This window comes from Dendropsophus ebraccatus, chromosome 8, assembly GCF_027789765.1.
Source record: "Dendropsophus ebraccatus isolate aDenEbr1 chromosome 8, aDenEbr1.pat, whole genome shotgun sequence".
Taxonomy (NCBI): Eukaryota; Metazoa; Chordata; class Amphibia; order Anura; family Hylidae; genus Dendropsophus; species Dendropsophus ebraccatus.
The window spans coordinates 126,052,830-126,073,068 of NC_091461.1; the positions used below are offsets into that span (position 1 = coordinate 126,052,830).

At 50.4% G+C, this 20,239-nt stretch overlaps 1 protein-coding gene across 1 annotated transcript; it reads right to left on the minus strand.

Moving 5' to 3' along the window:
* Positions 1-9,685: 9,685 nt before the first annotated feature.
* LOC138800126 (uncharacterized) lies at positions 9,686-12,537 on the minus strand. The gene is made up of 2 exons (XM_069981936.1): positions 12,472-12,537; positions 9,686-11,080 (listed from the first exon to the last, which is right to left on the minus strand). The coding sequence occupies exons 1-2, from the start codon at positions 12,535-12,537 to the stop codon at positions 9,686-9,688; spliced, it is 1,461 nt and encodes a 486-aa protein (XP_069838037.1).
* Positions 12,538-20,239: the final 7,702 nt, after the last annotated feature.

Sequence of the window (20,239 nt, forward strand, 5' to 3'; positions counted from 1 at the left end):
GCAAGCCTAGGAGGTGGCCAGGGACACGGCAAGCCTAGGAGGTGGCCAGGGAAACGGCAAGCCTAGGAGGTGGCCAGGTACACGGCAAGCCTAGGAGGTGGCCAGGTACACGGCAAGCCTAGGAGGTGGCCAGGGACACGGCAAGCCTAGGAGGTGGCCAGGGACACGGCAAGCCTAGGAGGTGGCCAGGGACACGGCAAGCCTAGGAGGTGGCCAGGTGCAGAGCAAGCCTAGGAGGTGGCCAGGGACACGGCAAGCCTAGGAGGTGGCCAGGTGCAGGGCAAGCCTAGGAGGTGGCCAGGTACACGGCAAGCCTAGGAGGTGGCCAGGTGCAGGGCAAGCCTAGGAGGTGGCCAGGTACACGGCAAGGCTAGGAGGTGGCCAGGTACACGGCAAGCCTAGGAGGTGGCCAGGTGCAGGGCAAGCCTAGGAGGTGGCCAGGTACACGGCAAGCCTAGGAGGTGGCCAGGGACACGGCAAGCCTAGAAGGTGGCCAGGGACACGGCAAGCCTAGGAGGTGGCCAGGGACACGGCAAGCCTAGGAGGTGGCCAGGGACACGGCAAGCCTAGGAGGTGGCCAGGGACACGGCAAGCCTAGGAGGTGGCCAGGGACACGGCAAGCCTAGGAGGTGGCCAGTTGCAGGGCCAGTCAGCTGTACATCTCTTAGTAAATCCGGTCAGGGAAAGGGGGCGTAGGACTGTGCCTGTCTTGATAAATTTCCCCTTAGATGTTTTTAAATATCTTTTGAGACAGTGAATATGCTTTTTTATATTCCTAATAATAGATGTAGTAAGTAATTTGAGGCTGTGCACTACAGGACTAGAGGGTCTGCAAGCGGAAACCCTGAAAAATCAGCTCCAATAGGACAATGGGTATCGGGCAGGTGACCATTCTGCCATCAATCATCATGTCAACTTCCAGCCAACCCCTCTAATGGATGTTCAGGCAAGGCACGCTGTTTCCTATGTTGCTTTCTTAGTTTATTGTTGCAATACAAGTCTATGGGCGTTCCAGGAATCTTGTAGAGCGCTCAGTGTGCTACAGAGTTGCCTCCAGTCTGAATGCATATCCTGCTGCCGCCAGCACAGAGTGGTATCTGCACCTTTAAGGGACAACTCTTTGTTCTCTTTCCCTTCCCTTGCACTGATGTTTGCACCAACTCGTCCTTATTTCCTAGGAGAGTTATGCACAAACTGGTCAATTCTCAGAATATCTAGTGATTGTCCCATCCGTGACCTTTCATAGAGCTAAATACAATCAGGCCGATGATAGTCGTCAGTCTTTAACCTCCCTTATTGTTTTGGGAAGAATTATCTTTACGTGAGGAGTCAATGGACGGGGATTCGTGCAGAAGGTGTGGGATGCTGCCCCTTTCTCCACAAATAAATATTCTACTCAATTTCCTCCCGGGAATGGAAGAAAATACATAAAATATGCAAGACGCCTGGAATGGATGGATCCGGGAGTAAAGTGACATTTATCTGAGCGACAGGAAGATGAAGCGACGTGGCTGTTTGCATTCAGCTGGTTGGGAGTAAGAGTAGGTGACTATTGTGTAAGTGCCATTATAACTACCCCAGTTATAGATAATGAGGTTCTAAGAGCCGGAGTCGACTTTATCCGAGTATATTGCTGGGTAATTTAGCCAGGAGACAGCCATGTAATGGTATTGGATATCAATTAGCGGCTCTGTACTAATAGACGATCATCTTCTCCGCTTCCATCGTAAATCACCCTCACACCCACACAAGTACACCATTGTAGCGGTGGGAAAATGTGCTCCGAGATTACTTCAAGCCTTTTAGTTCATTCAGAGAGATGAAAATCCTTGTAAAACGCCACATTGGGACTTTCCCGGAGCCCATCAGCCCCGACCTGCTCCGTCTGAAGTTAGAGGTCAGGTACCTTCTCATATGTACATTGAACTGTTTCCAGGGCGCAGTGGAACAGAATGGGACTTGATGAACGCCATACTTGTATTAGTCTCCAGGTATTTTATGTTACATTTTATGGTGCTATAGAACTAGGGACATAGTTTGGGGGGGGGGGGTGTATTATTCTGTACCCAGATACCTTAGTAAGCCAAAAGTGACAGCAGCATATAGAGGGATAAAGCCCAGAAGCTCTCCGGTATACAGTATATACAGTATCTATGGATGGATGGAGCCATTGGTGCTCTCGCTGTCCCCCTATAGTACCTCCATACAGCATGATACTATAGAGGGAGATTCTATGGCATCTGATGGAATAGTCTGGCAAACTGAGCGCTGGTAATACCATCCTCCACGCCTCTAGCGATCACCCTAAGCACACAATACAAGCCATACCTGTTGGCGAGTTTACTTGCATCAAGCCTATTTGCTCTGACAATATGGAATTCAAGTCCCAATGCGCACAAGCCTCCATGCGATTGTCACAAAGAGGCTATACTAAGCGTATCATTGACAGGGCACATAACAAAGTATCCAAAAAAACAGAGATAAAAGTAAAAAGCACAATGTGAACACTCATCTTTAACTCCATTAACTGTTTCCACAGCATACTCACCAGAATATGATCAGATACAAGAATCTTGAGACAAGACACCATCCTCTCCGAGAGAGGACACAGATGTGTAGCAAGGAAAGGGAAATCCTTAGGTGACCTTCTATCCCCAAATATGTTGTATCCAGACACCTCATGTTATTCGAAGCCCACGAAAGGATGCTACAAACGGTGTGAACCGCTGCACCACATGCAAATACATAAGAAACAAGAAGGAATATATGGATAGTATGCATAATCAGTCTTTTACTAATAATGAATCCATTAATTGTTCCAGTGACCATGTCATCTCCATTATAGAGTGCACTAGCTGTCATCTCCATTATAGAGTGCACTAGCTGTCATCTCCATTATAGAGTGCACTAGCTGTCATCTCCATTATAGAGTGCACTAGCTGTCATCTCCATTATAGAGTGCACTAGCTGTCATCTCCATTATAGAGTGCACTAGCTGTCATCTCCATTATAGAGTGCACTAGCTGTCATCTCCATTATAGAGTGCACTAGCTGTCATCTCCATTATAGAGTGCACTAGCTGTCATCTCCATTATAGAGTGCACTAGCTGTCATCTCCATTATAGAGTGCACTAGCTGTCATCTCCATTATAGAGTGCACTAGCTGTCATCTCCATTATAGAGTGCACTAGCTGTCATCTCCATTATAGAGTGCACTAGCTGTCATCTCCATTATAGAGTGCACTAGCTGTCATCTCCATTATAGAGTGCACTAGCTGTCATCTCCATTATAGAGTGCACTAGCTGTCATCTCCATTATAGAGTGCACTAGCTGTCATCTCCAGTGTGTAGGCTGCACCATCAGGAAACTCGCATCAGTGAACATATAACCAGTATAAAAAAACTAAATAAAGTTAAAGGGAACCTGTCACCGGTGACGTGGGCACAGAGCCCGACCGACCCCCCAGTGCAGCCCCCGGATACTTACCCTTTCTAGCGAGTCCCACTCCTGGTGCCGTTCCTGGGACGAAGCCATACGCACGTGCTGCAGAGATGAGTCCGATGCCCATGACGGCTCCATTCATTCTCTATGGGCATCGGACTCATCTCTGCAGCACGTGCGCACGTATTCGGGCGCTGATATCTTCGTCCGGCTCCAGGAGTGGGACTCGCCGGAATGGGTAAGTATCCGGGGGCTGCACCGAGGGGTCGGGCTCTGTGCCCGCATTACCGGTGACAGGTTCCCTGACCATGACACCAGGAGTAACCTGTCCTCATCCATACATCATAAGCTCCTTTCAGCCCCGGTTGGGGTGGATGCAGTTGGTTTAGTATGGACACTTGGGTCATAGTTCCCTTTAGTTACTGAAGGTTGTGACTTGTACGACACATAGGACTCTGGCCGTAACCCCTCGACAGTGCAGTTGTCAGGACAGAAGAGGTAGGGACAAGGCATGACAGTGAGCCATGATGCTGGACCCACCCACTGTTCCTACCTACTTGCCTCAAACAACCCTAGGCAGCCGTGGACAACCACAAAGACGGTCCCTGCACTAGTATAGGTGTTACACGAAACAAGACAGACGAACAAACACAAAGGGAAAGGGCCTGATTTCACAGGCCGACTGCTCTTGTTTGTTCCTCGTTCCCCGCTCACTAATCCAGCGGCGGCAGCGAGCGGGTGAGTGTGGGAGGGGCCGCGGGGGCTGCCCGGGTGATCGCTTGATCGTCCAGGCAGCCCATAGAAGATAGTGGCGGTCTGCTGCCTATTATTCCACAGAGTGACGGCTGCAGATCGCTGCTATATTTGACAGACAAACGACTGCAACGATTAGCTGACATGAACGATGTCGGATGATCATTGCCTTCTGTTCCACAGGACGATTATTGCCCATAATGCCCGATATCGACCGAATACGGCTGATAATAGTTCCGTGGAATAGAGCCTAAAGTCAACAAGCCAAAGTCCAAACCAAACAGGCAACGAGGTACAAATTCAGGTAACAATCGGATAGTCAGAGGTCAGGTGGAAGGTCAGATAACAGGTCAAACAAGCAGAGGGATTAGGTATGGGGATCGCAGGAATAGACAGAGGGAGCTGGGATCAGGGTATGAACCTTAATAGCCAGTGATGAGAGACTGGTTCAGCCTTCTTTATTGAGGATCAAGAGCCAGGTCCGGATCCCCATTGTATAGGCGCTCTGATCCTCCAGGCTTCGGACAGGCAGAGGAATATGTCAATCAAAAAGACTTGCTCAGCTGCGGCAATCAAGGCTAGCAGAGTTCAATGTAACTCTTGCATTGCCGGAAGCTGAGAAGCAATCGGGTGTGTCACACAAAAGCAAAAACCAGGCCCAGTTCACACCAGGCTACTGCACATTCCTGACACCGGCAGATGGCTCCTCTCAGAGAGCTGCAGCAATGGACGCCATCTCAGTGTAGACTTGGGACAGGTCTTTGATGGCAGAGGGGCAGCAGTGAGCGGGCACTCAGATGGGGGGATTCCGTCCTCTGTATCTATGATTGCTCGGTGTTTCACTTGTCTCCAAGTGCTGATACTGGTATTACTGACCCTGTAGACAGGTGATGGGTGTTATATGTGACGCTGCCTCCTTAAGAACCTTCTATACATTGGGTATGTAGACGTCGGAGAGGGTCTCAGAATGTACAGGATACAGAAAGATAAATTAGTGATCATGGGGAAGATTTCTGTTTTTCAATCCTTACTGTAATCCTATTAAAACCAGTAGAGTCAGCCTGAAATGCTGCTCTGAAGGAACAAAAGGCTCCACTGCACGGTACATGGAGATAAGGTCGGCTTAGGTGGAAGGTCCATATGATTGGAGGAAACGGGACGGATAAATAATGGTTCCCCCCACAGAAAGTATTAAGACTCTAGAGCAGTGTACAGAAATTATGATTATAGGAAGAGAGATAGGGACGTGTAGGGGGACGTGTAGGGGGACGTGTAGGGGGACGTGTAGAGGGACGTGTAGGGGGACATGTAGAGGGACGTGTAGGGGAACATTTAGGGGGAGGTGTAGGGGGACATTTGGGGGGGGTGTAGGGGGACGTGTAGGGGGAGGTGTAGGGGGACGTGTAGAGGGACGTGTAGGGGGACATTTAGGGGGAGGTGTAGGGGGACATTTAGGGGGGGGTGTAGGGGGACGTGTAGGGTGACATGTAGAGGGACGTGTAGAGGGACGTGTAGGGTGACGTGTAGGGTGACGTGTAGGTGGATGTGTAGGGGGACGTGTAGGGGGACGTGTAGGGGGACATGTAGAGGTACGTGTAGGGTGACGTGTAGGGGGAGGTGTAGGGGGACATTTAGGGGAGGTGTAGGGGGAGGTGTAGGGGGAAGTGACGTGTAGGGGGAGGTGTAGAGGGACGTGTAGGGGGACATGTAGAGGGACGTGTAGGGTGACGTGTAGGTGGATGTGTAGGGGGACGTGTAGGGGGACATTTAGGGGAGGTGTAGGGGGAAGTGACGTGTAGGGGGAGGTGTAGGGGGACATTTAGGGGGAGGTGTAGGGGGACATGTAGGAGGAGGTGTAGGGGGACGTGTAGGAGGAGGTGTAGGGGGACATTTAGGTGGAGGTGTAGGGGGACGTGTAGGAGGAGGTGTAGGGGGACATTTAGGTGGAGGTGTAGGGGGACGTGTAGGGGGAGGTGTAGGGGGACATTTAGGGGAGGTGTAGGGGGAAGTGACGTGTAGGGGGAGGTGTAGAGGGACGTGACGTGTAGGGGGAGGTGTAGGGGGACATTTAGGGGGGGGGGTGTAGGGGGAAGTGACGTGTAGGGGGAGGTGTAGAGGGACGTGTAGGGGGACATGTAGAGGGACGTGTAGGGTGACGTGTAGGTGGATGTGTAGGGGGACGTGTAGGGGGACATTTAGGGGAGGTGTAGGGGGAAGTGACGTGTAGGGGGAGGTGTAGGGGGACATTTAGGGGGAGGTGTAGGGGGACATGTAGGAGGAGGTGTAGGGGGACGTGTAGGAGGAGGTGTAGGGGGACATTTAGGTGGAGGTGTAGGGGGACGTGTAGGAGGAGGTGTAGGGGGACATTTAGGGGAGGTGTAGGGGGAAGTGACGTGTAGGGGGAGGTGTAGAGGGACGTGACGTGTAGGGGGAGGTGTAGGGGGACATTTAGGGGGGGGGGGGGTGTAGGGGGACGTGTAGGGGGACGTGTAGGAGGAGGTGTAGGGGGACATTTAGGTGGAGGTGTAGGGGGACATTTAGGTGGAGGTGTAGGGGGACGTGTAGGGGGATGTGTAGGGGGACATTTAGGGGAGGTGTAGGGGGAAGTGACGTGTAGGGGGAGGTGTAGAGGGACGTGACGTGTAGGGAGAGGTGTAGGGGGACATTTAGGGGGAGGTGTTGAGGGACGTGTAGGGTGATGTGTAGGGGGACGGGTAGGGTGATGTGTAGGGGGACGTGAAGAGGGACGTGCAGGGGGATGTGTAGGAGGACTGTAGAGGGACGTGTAGGGGGACATTTAGGGGGAGGTGTAGGGGGACGTGACGTGTAGGATGTGTAGAGGGACGTGTAGGGGGACGGGTAGGTGGATATGTAGGGGGATGTGTAGGGTGATGTGTAGGGGACGTGAAGAGGGACGTGCAGGGGGATGTGTAGAGGGACGTGAAGAGGGACGTGCAGGTGGACGTTGGGAAAGGGAAAGGGAAGACATGATGGAAACCTTTATATATGTTACAGGAGGAAGAAGGGAAAGGGAAGGACATGAGGGAAATCTTTATATATGTTACAGGAGGGAAGAAGGGAAAGGAAGGACATGATGGAAACCTTTATATATGTTACAGGAGGGAAGAAGGGAAAGGGAGGACATGATGGAAACCTTTATATATATTACAGGAGGAAGAAGGGAAAGGAGGGACATGATGGAAATCTTTATATATGTTACAGGAGGAAGAAGGGAAAGGGGAGACATGATGGAAACCTTTATATATGTTACAGGAGGGAAGAAGGGAAAGGGGGACATGATGGAAACCTTTATATATGTTACAGGAGGAAGAAGGGAAAGGGAGGACATGATGGAAACCTTTATATATATGACAGGAGGAAGAAGGGAAAGGGGGGACATGATGGAAACCTTTATATATGTTACAGGAGGAAGAAGGGAAAGGGAGGACATGATGGAAACCTTTATATATGTTACAGGAGGAAGAAGGGAAAGGAAGGACATGATGGAAACCTTTCTATATGTTACAGGAGGAAGAAGGGGAAGGGAAAGGGAAGGCATGATGGAAACCTTTATATGTGTTACAGGAGGAAGAAGGGAAAGGGGTACATTATGGAAACCTTTATATATGTTACAGGAGGAAGAAGGGAAAGGGAGGACATGATGGAAACCTTTATATATGTTACAGGAGGAAGAAGGGAAAGGGGTACATTATGGAAACCTTTATATATGTTACAGGAGGAAGAAGGGAAAGGGAGGACATGATGGAAACCTTTATATATGTTACAGGAGGAAGAAGGGAAAGGGGGGACATGATGGAAACCTTTATATATGTTACAGGGGGAAGAAGGGAAAGGGAGGACATGATGGAAACCTTTATATATGTTACAGGAGGAAGAAGGGAAAGGGAGGACATGATGGAAACCTTTATATATGTTACAGGAGGAAGAAGGGAAAGGAGGGACATGATGGAAACCTTTATATATGTTACAGGAGGAAGAAGGAAAAGGGAGGACATGATGGAAACCTTTATATATGTTACAGGAGGAAGAAGGGAAAGGGAGGAGATGATGGAAACCTTTATATAGGTTACAGGAGGAAGAAGGGAAAGGGAGGACATGATGGAAACCTTTATATATGTTACAGGAGGAAGAAGGGAAAGGAGGACATGATGGAAACCTTTATATATGTTACAGGGGGAAGAAGGGAAAGGGGAGACATGATGGAAACCTTTATATATGTTACAGGAGGAAGAAGGGAAAGGGAGAACGTGATGGGAACTTTTATATATGTTACAGGAGGAAGAAGGGAAAGGGAGGACATGATGGAAACCTTTATATATGTTACAGGAGGAAGAAGGGAAAGGGAGGACATGATGGAAACCTTTATATATGTTACAGGAGGAAGAAGGGAAAGGAGGACATGATGGAAACCTTTATATATGTTACAGGAGGAAGAAGGGAAAGGAGGACATGATGGAAACCTTTATATGTGTTACAGGAGGAAGAAGGGAAAGGAGGGACATGATGGAAACCTTTATATATGTTACACAAGGAAGAAGGGAAAGGGAGGACATGATGGAAACCTTTATATATGTTACAGGGGGAAGAAGGGAAAGGGAGGACATGATGGAAACCTTTATATATGTTACAGGAGGAAGAAGGGAAAGGGAGGACATGATGGAAACCTTTATATATGTTACAGGAGGGAAGAAGGGAAAGGAGGACATGATGGAAACCTTTATATATGTTACAGGAGGAAGAAGGGAAAGGAGGACATGATGGAAACCTTTATATATGTTACAGGAGGAAGAAGGGAAAGGGAGGACATGATGGAAACCTTTATATATGTTACAGAAGGAAGAAGGGAAAGGGAGGACATGATGGAAACCTTTATATATGTTACAGGAGGAAGAAGGGAAAGGGAGGACATGATGGGAACCTTTATATATGTTACAGGAGGAAGAAGGGAAAGGGAGGACATGATGGAAACCTTTATATATGTTACAGGAGGAAGAAGGGAAAGGGAGGACATGATGGAAACCTTTATATATGTTACAGGAGGAAGAAGGGAAAGGGAGGACATGATGGAAACCTTTATATATGTTACAGGGGGAAGAAGGGAAAGGAGGACATGATGGAAACCTTTATATATGTTACAGGAGGAAGAAGGGAAAGGGAGGACATGATGGAAACCTTTATATATGTTACAGGAGGAAGAAGGGAAAGGGGGGGGGCATGATGGAAACCTTTATATATGTTACAGGAGGAAGAAGGGAAAGGGGGGGGGCATGATGGAAACCTTTATATATGTTACAGGAGGAAGAAGGGAAAGGGGGGGGGGCATGATGGAAACCTTTATATATGTATGGTCCTTAGCTTAGTCCTAGTATGATCCTGACTAGTGATGAGTGAATAGATATTGGATGGAATAGTGAGATATTCGATCCCATTAAGGTCTATGGGAACAAGTATTCGATTAGTGAAAGACATCTATTTGACCTTTTGGAGGATGAAACCGGAGGCTGGGGGATTTGAACGCTTATCGAATAAGTATCGGTCCTCAGTATGGTCCTTGGTATGGTCCTCAGTATGGTCCTCAGTATAGTCCTTAGTATGGTCCTCAGTATGGTCCTCAGTATAGTCCTTAGTATGGTCCTCAGTATGGTCCTTAGTATGGTCCTCAGTATCGTCCTCAGTATGGTCCTCAGTATGGTCCTCAGTATGGTCCTCAGTATCGCCCTCAGTATGGTCCTCAGTGTAGTCCTCAGTATAGTCCTTAGTATGGTCCTCAGTATAGTCCTTAGTATGGTCCTCAGTAGAGTCCTTAGTATGGTCCTTAGTATGGTCCTCAGTATGGTCCTCAGTATGGTCCTTAGTATGGTCCTTAGTATGGTCCTCAGTATGGTCCTCAGTATGGTCCTCAGTATGGTCCTTAGTATGGTCCTCAGTATCGCCCTCAGTATGGTCCTCAGTGTAGTCCTCAGTATAGTCCTTAGTATGGTCCTCAGTATGGCCCTCAGTATGGTCCTCAGTATCGCCCTCAGTATGGTCCTCAGTGTAGTCCCCAGTATAGTCCCCAGTATGGTCCTCAGTATAGTCCTTAGTATGGTCCTCAGTATGGTCCCCAGTATTGTCCTTAGTATGGTCCTCAGTATGCTCCTCAGTATAGTCCTCAGTATAGTCCTTAGTGTGGTCCTCAGTGTAATCCTCAGTATGGTCCTCAGTATTGTCCTTAGTATGGTCCTCAGCATGGTCCTCAGTGTAGTCCCCAGTATAGTCCCCAGTATGGTCCTCAGTATGGTCCTCAGTATAGTCCTTAGTATGGTCCTCAGTATAGTCCTTAGTATGGTCCTCAGTATAGTTCTTAGTATGGTCCTCAGTATAGTCCTTAGTATGGTCCTCAGTATTGTCCTTAGTATGGTCCTCAGCATGGTCCTCAGTGTAGTCCCCAGTATAGTCCCCAGTATGGTCCTCAGTATGGTCCTCAGTATAGTCCTTAGTATGGTCCTCAGTATAGTCCTTAGTATGGTCCTCAGTATAGTTCTTAGTATGGTCCTCAGTATGGTCCACAGTATCGTCCTTAGTATGGTCCTCAGTATGCTCCTCAGTATAGTCCTCAGTATAGTCCTTAGTATGGTCCTCAGTGTAGTCCTCAGTATGGTCCTCAGTATTGTCCTTAGTATGGTCCTCAGCATGGTCCTCAGTGTAGTCCCCAGTATAGTCCCCAGTATGGTCCTCAGTATGGTCCTCAGTATAGTCCTTTGTATGGTCCTCAGCATGGTCCTCAGTATGGTCCTCAGTATTGTCCTTAGTATGGTCCTCAGCCTGGTCCTCAGTGTGGTCCTCAGTATAGTCCTTAGTATGGTCCTCATGGTTCCTGATTGGCTGGAGTGAGTTTGCCGGTTGACATGGAGTTGGGGTCGGGTTGTTCAGCGTATACGGACGTTCTTCTGTGATGGATCTCGTGCAGCGTCCGTACCCCCTATCCTGGCGGTATATACTGTTTGTGCTGCAGATATACTTGTTACTATTTGCTCGCACTCTTTGTTCTATCTGACATTGTTGTAGGTTCTCTCTGCAGAGATTTGTCACATAAAGGGTTACCCCGGCATCCAGAATCTTCTGTCATCTCATTGTCTGTGGATCTTTGTCCCTTTGTTTGGAGCTCAGACTGAGCGCCAATAACAAGGTCACGGCCATCGCTGCTGCTGCCATTATTGGGGAGACAATGGTAATGGAGGGAGCCGAGACGCAGCTATCAGGTTAGATCATGGCCGAGGGTCTATACGTGGGAGAACGGCCGCCGGGGGTCTATATGTAGGATGGAACGGCCGCCGGGGGTCTATATGTGTAAGGGAACGGCCGCCAGGGGTCTATACGTGGGAGAACGGCCGCAGGGGGTCTATATGTATAAGAGAACGGCCACCGGGGGTCTATACGTATGAGGGAACGGCCGCCGGGGGTCTATATGTATAAGAGAACGGCCGCCGGGGGTCTATACATATGAGGGAACAGCTGCTGGGGGTATAGACGCGAGAAAACGGCTGCCAGGGGTCTACACATGGGACAATGGACGCCGGGGGTCTATATGTAGGATGGAACGGCCGCCGGGGGTCTATATGTGTAAGGGAACGGCCGCCGGGGGTCTATATGTATGAGGGAACGGCCACCGGGGGTCTATATGTATGAGGGAACGGCCACCGGGGGTCTATATGTATGAGGGAACGGCCACCGGGGGTCTATATGTATGAGGGAACGGCCACCGGGGGTCTATATGTATGAGGGAATGGCCGCCGGGGTTTATATGTATGAGGGAACGGCCGCCGGGGGTCTATACGTGGGAGAACGGCCGCCGGGGGTCTATATGTATGAGGGAACGGCCGCCGGGGGTCTATATGTGTAAGGGAACGGCCGCCGGGGGTCTATATGTATGAGGCAACGGCCGCCGGGGGTCTATATGTATGAGGGAACGGCCACCGGGGGTCTATATGTATGAGGCAATGGCCGCCGGGGTTTATATGTATGAGGGAACGGCCACCAGGGGTCTATACGTGGGAGAACGGCCGCAGGGGGTCTATATGTATAAGAGAACGGCCACCGGGGGTCTATACGTATGAGGGAACGGCCGCCGGGGGTCTATATGTATAAGAGAACGGCCGGCAGGGGTCTATACATATGAGGGAACAGCTGCTGGGGGTATAGACGCGAGAAAACGGCTGCCAGGGGTCTACACATGGGACAATGGACGCCGGGGGTCTATATGTGGGAGGACCGACACTGTGGGTCTGTACGAATGGACGCCGGGGGTCTACGGTGTGAATCTTAGGTGTGAGGGTCTTCATGTTTCTTATAATAAATCTGTGAACAGGAATAATATCCCATTTATTTGGATGTATACAAGAAATGACGGTAACTACACCACGAATAAGGGCTATGCAGAGCGATCACTGCTCACCATGTGACCTACTACACAACCTTAGTATAATTGTCTATACATAAAGCAAATATCCAGGAGGGACCCATAAACAATAGATAGGATCCCTCCCTCCCCACACTCAGCTCACTATGCATAAACCCACACTCACATAAATAGTACAAAAAACTAAAAATATATATACAGTCACAATATACCAAAGTGCATGAAGCCAGCAATGTACAAGATACAATATAAGAAATAGATAAATATGTAACAACGCGCCAAACTTAGACAAAAACACACAAAATAGAGTGTGGTCAGCTGAGTGGGGTCCAAAGCACCCTACGCATTACGTCCCCAACCCGGAACTTGGTCAGGACAATATGTATGTACAATTATATGAATAAAGATCATGTTTATATATTTCTTAGAATTGTGTGGCTGCTGATCACATCTGTTTCTTGTATATGAATTTGTAAGAAATGACGGTAAGGCTGCGTTTACTCTCCGCTTTATATTAAAGAGACAGTTCACCAAAAATCTTTTTCTTCCAAATCAACTGGTGCCAGAGATTTGTAATTTACTTCTATTAAAAAAATCTCCAGTCTCCCGGAGTCAGTGATAGACCAGGTGGAGGCTATAGGAGTCAGTGATAGACCAGGTGGAGGCTCCCGGAGTCAGTTATAGACCAGGTGGAGGCTCCCGGAGTCAGTGATAGACCAGGTGGAGGCTATAGGAGTCAGTGATAGACCAGTTGGAGGCTCCCGGAGTCAGTGATAGACCAGGTGGAGGCTCCCGGAGTCAGTGATAGACCAGGTGGAGGCTATAGGAGTCAGTGATAGACCAGTTGGAGGCTCCCGGAGTCAGTGATAGACCAGGTGGAGGCTCCCGGAGTCAGTGATAGACCAGGTGGAGGCTCCCGGAGTCAGTGATAGACCAGGTGGAGGCTCCCGGAGTCAGTGATAGACCAGGTGGAGGCTCCCGGAGTCAGTGATAGACCAGGTGGAGGCTCCCGGAGTCAGTGATAGACAAGGTAGAGCAGGGGCGTAGCTAATGTCTCCTGGGCCCTGGTGCGAGAGGCCAACTTGGGCCCCCCCCCCCTCCTTTCACGACCAAGTGATGCTATTGTTGTGTGTGTTTGTGTATATATATATATATATATATATATATATATATATATATATATATATACACACACAGTGGTGCCTTGGATTATGAGCATAATTCGTTCCAGGACCGTGCTTGTAATCCAAATCCACTCTTAAACCAAAGCAAATTTTCCTATAAGAAATCATGTAAATGCAGACAATTGGTTCCGCACCCCAAATATATTTATTATTCTGTACTGTACAGTAATGGAGAGGATGGGAAACACAAGGGCTGACAGAGACTGCAGGGAGCATGAAGGAATGAGCAGGACAGATGGGGGCACATACATGCAGCACTCTCTGTCCGGGGAGAGAGGGGTTACAGCTATGGAGAGATTACCCCCCCCCCACAGTCCTGTCCCCTGATGTAAGCCCCAGCCTGAAGGGGATCTGCTATGATTTGGAAGGTGTTTAGAGTACAGTGCTGTAGACCCCGCTATGCAGGCCATGCCCCTTCTCCACTCGCGCTCCTACCCGATACAGGAAGTTCTTAAACCAAAGCAATGTTCTTAAACCAAGTCACAATTTTGAAAAACTGTGAGCTCTTAAACCAAAACGCTCTTAAACGAAGTTACTCTTAAACCAAGGTACCACTGTATGTATATATATATATATATATATATATATATATACACACACACACACACCAAGACAGATATTACCTATTACCGCCATACTGTTACCGACCAAATCCTGTATACTGAGACCAATATTACCAGTAATACCAGTATATAGGAAGGAAACATTACCGCCACACCACAACCACTACCATCACCACCATATTGTTACTGACCAAATCCAGTATACTAAATCACCTCATCCAGTCATATAGAGGCGGCCCCAGCTCTACACAGGCTCTATACACCATATACATTACAGTGCAGATATATCAGGTGACTCACAGGGGACGTCTTCTCTGATCGGAGTTCTTTCCTTTTCATTATCTTCTCCATTTGCCCTGGGCCGTTATGAGAACTTCTCCGAGCCACGAATCCACAGAATCTGCCAGACAGACATATTAGGCTCCACACTCTGACACCATCTCCATCTCTCTACACACTGCACATCTGTATTGTCCCCTTTACACCCTCATTTAGTGGGTAGCCCTGACTCTATGTGACCTCCTAATAATATATGCCCCCCTCTGTGTATTCCCTCTCCCCCTATGTTGCCCCCCTCCCTTATAGATGGCCCCCTCTACCCCCCTCCCTTATAGATGGCCCCCTATACCCCCTCCCTTATAGATGGCCCCCTATACCCCCTCCCTTATAGATGGCCCCCTCTCTCCTCACCCTCCCTTATAGATGGCCCCCTCTCCCCCCACCCTCCCTTATAGATGGTCCCCTTCCCCCCCCCCTCCCTTATAGATGGTCCCCTTCCCCCCCCCTCCCTTATAGATGGTCCCCTTCCCCCCCCCCTCCCTTATAGATGGTCCCCTTCCCCCCCCTCCCTTATAGATGGTCCCCTTCCCCCCCTCCCTTATAGATGGTCCCCTTCCCCCCCTCCCTTATAGATGGTCCCCTTTCCCCCCCTTTATAGATGGTCCCCTTCCTCCCTCCCTTATAGATGGTCCCCTTTCCCCCCCTTTATAGATGGTCCCCTTCCTCCCTCCCTTATAGATGGTCCCCTTCCCCCCCCACCCTCATAGATGCCCCCCTCTTTCCCCCCACCCTCATAGATGGCCCCTCTTTCCCCCCACCCTCATAGATGGCCCCTCTTTCCCCCCACCCTCATAGATGGCCCCTCCTTCCCCCCACCCTCATAGATGGCCCCCTCCTTCCCCCCACCCTCATAGATGGCCCCCTCCTTCCCCCCACCCTCATAGATGGCCCCCCTCTTTCCCCCCACCCTCATAAATGGCCCCCTCTTCCCCCCACCCTCATAGATGCCCCCCTCCTTCTCCCCCACCCTCATAGATGCCCCCCTCCTTCCCCCCCACCCTCATAGATGGCCCCCTCTTTCCCCCCACCCTCATAGATGGCCCCCTCTTTCCCCCCACCCTCATAGATGGCCCCCTCTTTCCCCCCACCCTCATAGATGGCCCCCTCCTTTCCCCCCACCCTCATAGATGGCCCCCTCCTTTCCCCCCACCCTCATAGATGGCCCCCTCCTTTCCCCCCACCCTCATAGATGCCCCCCTCCTTTCCCCCCACCCGTACAGGCTGATAAAAAAAACAAAACTTAACTCACCTGACATCGCGCTCCCACGTTGATTCTCACTCCTTCTGGTCTGTCCCCGACTGCTGCGCGGCTGCCGGGGGTGTCGCGTCTTATCCCCGGCAGCGCGCGCATCCCAGAACTCCCTGCGCGCCGGAACCGGAAGTCAGGGCCCAAGGCGCGCAGGGAGTTCTGGGATGCGCGCGCTGCCGGGGGTAAGACGCGACACCCCCGGCAGCCGCGCAGCAGCCGGGGGAAGACGGAGCCCGACTCTTGTGACCGCAAGCAAAACAATGCTTGCGGTCACAAGAGTGATTGATCGGGGGGCCCCGCGGGCCCCCCTTGTGGCGGGCCCGGTCGCGGCGGCGACCCCCGCGACCACGGTGGCTACGCCACTGAGGTAGAGGCTCCCGGAGTCAGTGATAGACCAGGTAGAGGCTCCCGGAGTCAGTGATAGACCAGGTGGAGGCTCCCGGAGTCAGTGATAGACCAGGTGGAGGCTCCCGGAGTCAGTGATAGACAAGGTGGAGGCTCCTGGAGTCAGTGATAGACCAGGTGGAGGCTCCTGGAGTCAGTGATAGACAAGGTGGAGGCTCCTGGAGTCAGTGATAGACCAGGTGGAGGCTCCCGGAGTCAGTGATAGACCAGGTGGAGGCTCCCGGAGTCAGTGATAGACCAGGTGGAGGCTCCCGGAGTCAGTGATAGACCAGGTGGAGGCTCCCGGAGTCAGTGATAGACCAGGTGGAGGCTCCCGGAGTCAGTGTGCGATGCCCTGGCCCCTAGGGGCCACTCCGCAGCATACAGATGTTGTGAGGGTGCAGGAACCGGGGCAGCTGTAGGAGAATATTGTCACGGTGTAGGCACGAGGGTGCTACAGCTGGAAATCGGGCTCCTGACCATGCGGGAATACTGGGCGTGCGATTCTTCGTTGTCCTTAGTCAGGGCACCAATGATCACACCAATGCCAAGGGTCAGAAACAACGGTAGTTGTATATTTATTGTAACGGTGGTAACTAGTAGTAACAGTCTCTCCGGATGCAACCGGGAATAAGGCAGAGTAATGGGTGATGCTGCAATAGGCTGGGAGAGTAGCGTGCTGAATAATGGGAGTAGTAGTGATACTGAAGTAGAGATGCTGGGTGGAATGAGACTGGAATGAAATACTTGCTGTTGATGATTTGAGAAGATGATGATGAGAGGAACTGAAGAATGACTGAAGAATCAACACCCAGATGAGGATCTTGAGACTTGAGACAGGAACACAGCCAGTGGACTGGAGCAGCAGAGCACACGCAGGCCTCTCTCTCTTAGCAGGGAGAGAGAGCACAGACACAACCTATTCCCTCTGATGGTGGGGAATAGACTGAGGTAGGACAGGAAGTCACATGGTAACCCAGCCAAAAGCTCGATGACCATTGATGTTACCATGGAAGCAGGGCACAGTCACGTGACATCCAGCCATTGCATCATCACACCATTAGACATATGCAGAAAAATATGCATGAGAAATACCATCCTTGAACACTAGGTGGCGACATAATACCATTAGACACTGATAACTGAAATACATATGCAATGAATGACAGAAATGGCAGACCTGAATACTGCAGGGGTGACACAATACACGCAGTTTGCAGTGGACCATAGCTTTCCGGAACAGAACTGTTTATACTGAAAATGTGAGCATGAGAAATGGCTATTCCGGGACACTGCATACCTCCCTACTAGAAATGAGCCGACCTTGGCGAACCACAAGCTGAGGTAGATGTGGCCGAATGAACATAGAGGACCAGGACAAGAGGAAGGAATGTTAGTGTGAGTGAGTATGTAGATGTGTGTTTCCCACGCTCAAGGCACAGGTGACAAGAGAGAGAGAGAATGAAAACCCTAGTGGCAGGACTTCACCTAGGGGTGCCTAACGTACTAAGTTAGTGCGTGGACCATCTGACATGGAAGTCAGGACAACTTAACTGCTGGCGGGCGACCCTCCATATTCCAGTCAGTTTGACAGTAGGTTTTCTGTATAAAGTGTTACCCTACTGGAGGAGAACTGTGAAGACCTGTGTATTCCCTTGGCGTGTTTGTGAAATGTCTTGGACACCTGGAAGAGAAAGAATAAAATAACAAAAGCAAACACACAGTTTTGGGATCCCTCATACACACAAGCAAGCATGCGGCACAAGCACTCAATAGGCCAAACACACGAAAAGGCATCCAAGGTGCAATGTGTATGGACAAGTGTAAATGTTGGAGTATGACTATGTGTGATAACTACTGTGTTGAGACAAGACAGAGGTGAACAAACACTGGAAACAAAAGGAAGGGAAATACAAAGGACAACAAATACTGCGAGGTCTGGAGGAGAACTGGCTCACATAATCTTTCCAGCTGTAGATATAATAATAATACACAATAAAATTATGCACGGAGAAAATAGAAGATCATTCTGGAAAATACGCTCTTTAGAAAATACACTTGTAGAAAATAGACTTTCTCTGAGGCTATAGATACAAATATGTAGACTGACTTCTTTACTCAGAGGAGGAGGAAACTGTCTGACTCTGACATGAAAATATACACTGTGAGAAAATACATTTTCAAAGGACACACTTTACTCTGAGACTACCTAAATGACTTTTCTGCTTACTCAGAGGTAGGAAAATATATATATATACGACTCTGACAAGAAAATAGACTTTTGACTATTGAAGTGCAATACTAAACCTCTGACAATCACATACTCTGGAAAATGCTTTAGGAAGGACTGGATAAGTGTCTCTGTGTGGTAGAGTCTCTTTAGGCAATATAGACCATCGTCCATGTAAAGGCTCTGGGGCAGGCACTGAAGAACAGTTTAGGCACTGAGTGTCCATCAGCACATGGCTGGTTAGTACAGGGAACTGGATCAGGAGGACCAGGCACGAACCTTGAACGTTGCATAACAAAATGGTGAAACAGCACACAAACCCTAAAAAAAACCCCACAGTCATAGAACTCAGCCCTTGGGAAGACACTTAACAGAAATGTCCTGGAGGACCCCAAGTGGCACCCCTCTTTTTCTCCCAGTGGTAATATTGGGAGGAAGCCGGAGCAGAAGCATCATCTGCCGCGGTGGTGACCACGAGGCTAGGGGTCACGGTGGTCACAGGAGAGACAGTAGGGGCCACGTGGTAGGTGGTGGTAGTGGAGGAGACAGCAGCTTTAGCCACGGCAGGGGAAGGAGCGGTGCTAGCAGCCGAAGTAGATGGGCCCGGAGCAGCAAGCGCGGCGACAAGTGAGCCCAGGGGCTTGAAATCAGGCCAGTCCTCGTCCCATTGCTCTGATGGAGAAGGCAGGAAGGGCCGTTGCACCGCATGTTTTGGCCTGGTGATAGCGGCTGCCCAGGGGCCTTTCGGGGAACCCACCAGGGTATACTCTACCACCTCCCCGGGACTGAGGTTATTCAGGTAGCCCAGCTGATACTCGCGCATTACGGCCCTTCTGTTAGCGAGTACCAGTAGGCCGGTGTAGGAATCCATGATGAGGCCATACCCCCGCTGTTTATCAAATTTAGTAACGGTCCCCCGTCTCCGCTCTAGGGGAGCCTCACCTGGCTTAGGCCTCTCCAGCTTCCGGATGAACAGTCGCTCGGAAGCAGCGTTGGATTCAGCAAATGGAGTATATGGATGGTCCCACAGGGGAGCATAGTCTGGATAGGGCACAGTCGGGGGCTCCTCCGGCACTAGGCCACACTTGCCAGGCATGCCACCCTTAGTGGAAGAAGCAGTGGGTGGCTGGGCCGTAGTGGAGTTAAACGTCACGGTGATAGCCATGGTAGGGGCAGTCTGAGTCACCGGAGGCAAGAGAGAGAGGGCCTGCTGAATCTCCTCTGCTATTTTTCTGATGATGGTGTCATCACCAAACACCCACTGCGGCAAGGAAGGTGTCTCGGGCTCAGGGAGTCGCCAGGGGCTGGTGAAACAGGAGGCCTTCGGCTTTTTCCCTTTACTAGGGCCGGGTAACGGGGTGTCCGGAGGTCCGGTACTCACTATTTCGTCCCGTTCCGGTGAAGTCGATCCTCCGGTGGAGAAGGCCAAGTCGGACTCGCTGGAACGGCCGGGCTCCGGGGAAGGACTGGTGTCGGATGATGGTCCCCCGTCCGGGTCAGCGCAGAGTGGAGTGGAAGCCCGGGTGGAACCTATGTCGTCCGACGCAACGGAGCCCCAGCTGGAGTCGCTGTCTGGAGGTAGCGGAGCTAGGAGACAGGCAGGATCTACCTCCGCTAGGCTTGTAGGCCATTCAGGCACAACGGGAGCAGCAGCAGCGAAGATGCACTCCTCGGGG